The 6,136-nt window shown below is 43.1% G+C and overlaps 1 protein-coding gene across 3 annotated transcripts in view; it reads right to left on the bottom strand.

The window, feature by feature from the left end:
* Window positions 1-1,408: 1,408 nt before the first annotated feature.
* The window catches only part of CWF19L1 (CWF19 like cell cycle control factor 1), a 35,355-nt gene continuing 30,627 nt past the window's right edge, over window positions 1,409-6,136 (bottom strand). For 2 of the 3 annotated variants that reach the window (XM_030808552.1, XM_030808545.1), the window contains exons 12-14: window positions 5,921-6,040; window positions 4,741-4,838; window positions 1,414-2,475 (exon numbers count right to left, since the gene is read on the bottom strand). In XM_030808552.1, the coding sequence (XP_030664412.1) occupies window positions 2,331-2,475; window positions 4,741-4,838; window positions 5,921-6,040 (363 nt within the window). In that variant the 3' untranslated portion in view covers window positions 1,414-2,330. Of the gene's footprint in view, window positions 2,476-4,740; window positions 4,839-5,920; window positions 6,041-6,136 lie in introns of all 3 variants that reach the window. The other variant, XM_030808534.1, reaches the window with a different exon arrangement.

Below are 6,136 nucleotides of genomic sequence, written 5' to 3'. Positions count from 1 at the left end.
TCATTTAGAGCTGGGCAGACCACACAGAGAATTGTGGTACAGATTGTTATAACAGTATGAAGCCCTCTCATTTGCTGTATGTACAGCATGGCCAGTGCTAATGTGCTCAATTTCCATAGGTGGGGCTGTAATCTCATAATTCCCAGTCAAAAGAGGTAGAAAGGGATGCTGTGGACCGAAAGGGATACTGATGATTGGGCTGACCCAGAAGTGGCCATCTTTGTGGAAACCAGGTTGGTTCCCTTGGTTAACTTTTTAAATGCCCCCATTCCCAGGGCCATGAGTAATTTGAGTTGTTTTGTTGTTGTTGTTGTTATTGTTTGAGATGGAGTTTCACTCTTGTCACCCAGGCTGGAGTGCAATGGTGTGATCTCAGCTCACTGCAACCTCCACCTCCAGGGTTCAAGCAATTCTACTGCCTCAGCCTCCCGAGTAGCTGGCATTACAGGCACGTGCCACCATGCCCAGCTAATTTTTTTGTATTTTTAGTAGAGACGGGGTTTCACCGTGTTGGCTAGGCTGGTCTCAAACTCCTGATCTCAGGTCATCTGCCCACCTCAGCCTCCCAAAGTGCTGCAATCACAGGCGTGAGCCACCTCGCCTGTTTTTTAAAAAGCCTAAGCCTGTTGACCCCAGGCTCCACAATCTTCAATTTTCCGAGTCTCAGGTTTTTTTTTTTTCATGAGTAAAATAGAGGTAATACCTACCTCACAGAGATTTTGTTAAGATTAAATGAAACAGTGTCTGGACCATAAGTGCCCAATATAAAGGTAAAAATATTTTTCTTTTTGCACCTAGTATGTAGCATTCTCTTTGCTCCTTCTCTATGTAAATGTTAGATCACTATTTTCAAGCACTCCTTAAATACTGGTATTTCTCAGGTAATCATCTTCAGCTCAGGACTGTATTTACCCTATCTTAATTTCACCTATGGCCTATACCCTGATGATCCCCAAAGCCCTGTAACCAACCCAGGTACTGATGAGTTTAGAACTGCCCAGCAGTACAACAGACACACATTAGATATATCAAGCACCTAAAACAATATCCAAAGGAGAATTATCTTTCTTTTCTTAAATCTGTCCCTTCTATTCCCCATTAAACTGTAATCTCTGGGACAACAGGGACCATATTGGGACATGACTATGGTCCTGGAGCTTAGAAAAATGCCTGGCACATAGGAGTTAAATATCTGAAGGACTAAATGGGCTCTTATCTATGAATAAGATGAATGCTTTAAGAGAAAAATAGCAAAAGCCTTGGATCCCTTTTCCACTTTGGGTTGCTCAGGGAGAAACCGCCCTGTGTGATTTTGGAGTAACAGCTGGGCCTAAAGCTCTAGCCCCTCCTATTACACATACTACTTCATTTCAACAGTCATAGGCAACATGAACACAAGACACTTCTCAACCATGGAAAAACATCTGGATTTCATTTGGTAGTTTAAAGGTTTTTGAAAATGTTGATATACACAAGCTGTACTTGGAGCTGGATGACAGACATACTTTTATTCTTTTATTTTTGAGATGGAGTTTCACTGTCACCCAGGCTGGAGTGCAATGGAGCGATCTTGGCTCACTGCAACCTCCACCTCCCAGGTTCAAGCGATTCTCCTGCCTCAGCCTCCCGAGTAGCTGGGATTACAAGCGCCTGGCACCACACCCAGCTAATTTTTGTAGCTTTAGTAAAGACAGGGTTTCACCATGTTGGCCAGGCTGGTCTCAAACTCCTGACCTCAGGTGATCCACCTGCCTTGGCCTCCCAAAGTGCTGGGATTACAGGCGTGAGCCACTGCGCCCGGCCTCAACATAGGATTTTCATCCTAGAATGACTTTCCCCCAAAAAGATTCAATCTTAGGCCTCTTGCTGCAGGCAAGTTCCATGGCACTGCACAAAAGAGGCAGGGAAACAGTCCACATGGGAGATTGTAGTTTCTTTAAAAATAGGCTTCTAGGCCAGGAATAGTGGCTCATGCTTGTAATCCCAGCAGGTTAAGAAGCCAAGGCAGAGAATCCCTTGAGCCTAGGTGTTATAGACCAGCCTGGGCAACACAGGGAGACCCCTCCCACCCCCCCGCCGTCTCTACAAAAAATAAAAAAAGTTTGCCAGGCATGGTAGCATGCGCCTGTGGTCCCAGCTGCTCATGAGGCTGAGGTGGCAGGAACTCTAGAGCCCAGGAGGTTGAGGCTACAGTGAGCCATAATTGTGCCACTGCAATCCTGCTTGGGTGACAGAGCGAGACCTTGTCCCGAAAAAAATTCTTTTAATTAAAAAAAAAAAAGAAGGCTTTACTACTTCCTATGGAGTTCAAAAAAGGTTCTTCCCTTTGTTTAGTCATCCAGAGTAAAGTCATAGGGCTCAAAGTCTTTCCGGAAGCGGCGAGCCAGGGTCTCCTCGTCTTCCTTGCTGATCTGACACTGCCTCCAGTCAGACTTATCAGGAACATTAAGGATGGCTTCACTGGCCAGGACCTCCCTGCAGAAATAGCACAAAGAAGTCAAAATGGAAACTATCAGCCTCAGCTCTCCTCAACATCACCTAAAGAAGGTATACAAATTTCTCTGACTTTGCTCTCCTGCCCTGAGTGCCATCTCTGCCATACTATTGATCAAAATCATACCCGTTTTAAATGACCAGCTCAGGTACTATATATTTCCTGATCCTTCAAACCCCACTGGCTTGTCCCTCTCTTAAAAAACTTGGAACTATATTATTGGTACTTACAGAAGCAACACTACATAGAAAAAGGGCAGGCCCTGGTGTGAGAAAGATCAGAGACTGGATTCCATTTCCAGCCTTGCCACTTGTTATCTATGATTTAGACAGATGATTTCATCTCTGAGTCTTGATTTCCTCACCTATGAAATGCAAATAAGAACACCCACCATATAGAGATAACACAGTCAAAGTGCCATACTAGCTGTGATTACAACCTGCCTTAAACTGTAGTTTTGTCACCTCAACTAGACATGAGTTTGCAGAGTCAGGAGCCTAGTCATACCCACTCTGATTTAAAATTCCTCTGCCTCTCCTTCTAGCGGACTCAGGCCCACATAACAGCAGCACAAGCCCAATGTCAACAACTTATCTTGGCTCTTAGGACTAAAGAATAACTACATACAGACACACACACAAGCTGCCTTCTAATTGCCATTGTTTTATATTTTTATTTTTACTTATTTTGATATATTAGAAATAATTCTATTACACATTTACATGGTTCATTTTCCACTGTGAAGTTGCAGTAAATAGAAGAGTTAGAAACAAATCACGAATTCTCTAAAAATCAAAGAACCTAAGCTCCCTGGGCAAACTTTGAGCCTATTTCAAATATAAAAGGAAAATAGAACTACCTTTCTTGTACAGCTGAAAAAAAAATGCCATTTCAAATATTTTGTTAACTATAAAATGCTATATAACTATAAATTAGTATCTGATAATTACTCAATATTGAAAATACATAAGCACAAAACCATTCAGAGAATCTTCTTTTTGTGTGCTTTATACGCCTATGTGTATCTGCAATTGTGTGCTTATGTTGTCAATGTTCATAATCCCATCTGTTGCTGAGGCAACAATGAAAAGATCATGTCAGATGTCTGAAGCTCGTAACACACTTGTTCCCATTTATCTTTTTGAAAAATGTAGACAACTACATTTACTGGACTTATCTAAGGGGGCAATCTCTTGGAGGCTTTCTGAATGAGTCCAAGACAGGTTCAAGGCTCACTCAAAGCCCATTTTTAACTAGGGGAGAAAAAACAGCTGCAAATCACAGACACCAGCATCAGATACTCTGTTATACACATTTTCCACTCGCCTTCAAACTATATCTTCTTGCCAGCAACTTCCCATCTTCAATCTTTGCTTAAGTTATGTTACTCCCTCTCTGGTTTTGCAGTCATGTTTTGCCCGATACGAGGAACAGAACTGAAGCCTCCTCCAGGCCTTTACCATACTGTAGAATACTGAGGTTAAGACCTCAAGTTTTGAGGTCCAACAGGCCTGGGTTTGAACCTACCACTGAGTGACTAGGACAAGCTACCTAACCTCTCTACAGCCTGCTATCCAGTGGGGTAACCATTAGCCAGGTATGGCTATTTAAATTTAAATTCTAATTAATTAAATAAAATCAAAAATTTAGTTCCTCAGTCACATTAGCCACATTTCAGCACTCAGTGGCCACAAGTGGCTAGTCACTACTGTACTGGACAGTGCAGATATTTGAGCATTTCCATCATTGTGAAAAGTCTACCGGGCACTGCTCTAGAGCCCCATTTTCTACCCTGGTAAATCGGGATGACAGTACCTACCTTACAGAGTTATGAAGATTAAATGAGTCATGTATGTGTAAAGTTCTTGGTACAGTTCTTGGCACAGAGTACGTGCTCAATTAAAGTTCCCTAGCACTTCTGGCTGGAATGCCCTCACCCCAATCTTTGCCCTCTAAATATGCCTCTCAGGTTCAACTTTGCCATTTTCATGAAGGCTTTCACCAAGTAGAAATGAGCTGTCCCTTTTCTGAATTTCTACAGCACATTGTTCTCCAAAACTCTGTCATGGTACTCTTCACATTCTACATTACATTACTGTCATATATGTAAACATCTGCCCTAAGACCATGGGTCCTTTGGGGCAAGGACTGTTTACAATTTAGCTTTTTATCAATTGTCCCATGTAGCCCACCACTTTGTTCATAGCAGGTCTAGTGAAAATACATTGAAAAGAAGAAAAACATACCTTCCAAACTGCAAAGGAAAATTCTTTTTAATTCTGTGGAAAAGCTTTTCTCCTGTGTCAAGTTCAACATAAAAATATGCTGCTCCTGGCTGTGCAATCTAAAGTAAACAGAGCTGTATGAGGATGTCCAATAATGCTTTAAAAATCTATAATCCGAGTTCATCTGTAGGCAAATAATTCAGTCTAAATGCACAAGAAAAAAAGATGTGTATGTTGCTATAGATCCCAAGCCACTTAGTGGAACTAGGGCTTAAAAAGCCTAACTGGAAGATACTACCAATATCCTCCCAGTGGCATCTATCCTTCTAAGTTCCTACCTTAGGAAATTCTAATTTCTTGCTCTTCCCAGGAAAGCACTAAACTTTGGAGTAATGCCCTATTCATCTCCAGTCTAGTCAATACCCAGTGCTCTAGTTCCAAATTGTCCACTGCCTCTTTTTTTTTTTTTAGAGACAGGGTCTTGCTATGTTGCCAGGCTGAAGTACAGTGGTGCAATCATACCTCACTGCATCCTCAAACACCTAGGCTTAAGTGATCCTCCTGACTCTCAGCCTCCCGAGTAGCTAAGACTACAGGCACATGCCACCATGCCAAGCTTATTTTTTTATTTTTTGTAGAGACAAGGTGTCTCACTTTGTTGCCCAGGCTGGTATCAAACTCCTGGCTTCAAGGGCTCCTCCCACCTCAGCCTCCCAAAGTGTTGGATTACAGGTGTGAGCCACCATGCCCGACCCATTGCCTATTTAATAACATTTTTGGAATGCCTTGATAGCTCAACATGTCAAAAACCTTAGGCTCAACATGTCAAAAACCAGATCTTGCCAGGCGCAGGTGGCTCATGCCTGTAATACCTTTGGGAGGCCGAGGTGGGCAGATCACAAGGTCAGGAGTTTGAGACCAGCCTGGCCAATATGGTGAAACCCCGTCTCGACTAAAAATACAAAAAGTAGCCAGGTATGGTGGCGCATGCCTGTAGTCCCAGCTACTGGGGAGGCTGAGGCAGGAGAATCACTTGAACCCAGAAGGCGGAGGTTGCAGTGCGCCAAGATCTTGTCACTGCACTCCAACCTGGGCAACAGAACGAGACTCTGTCTCAAACAAACAAACAAACAAACAACAAACAACAACAACAAAAAACAGATCTTTACTCTTCCCTGAATATCACCATCCCCTGTTTCACCTGCTTGATGTCAGAGTGCTCTGGGATTTCCAGCAGCTCTATCTGCTGCTCCTGTGCCTGGGTAATGAAGGCATCTTTAATGTCATCAGTAGCACAGCAGCTGACTGGGACAGGAATGACCTAGGGGTTGGGGAGACAGGAGAAATTCTTTGTGCAGGTCCCAGAGAAGTTGTGCCTGCACGGTCTCTGAGAAGTAGCAAATCCATCACAGGGGTG

This window comes from Nomascus leucogenys, chromosome 3 (genome assembly GCF_006542625.1).
Source record: "Nomascus leucogenys isolate Asia chromosome 3, Asia_NLE_v1, whole genome shotgun sequence".
Lineage (NCBI taxonomy): Eukaryota > Metazoa > Chordata > Mammalia > Primates > Hylobatidae > Nomascus > Nomascus leucogenys.
The sequence above is the reverse complement of the archived record's forward strand: the minus strand, read 5'-3'. Positions and strand labels throughout refer to the sequence as shown.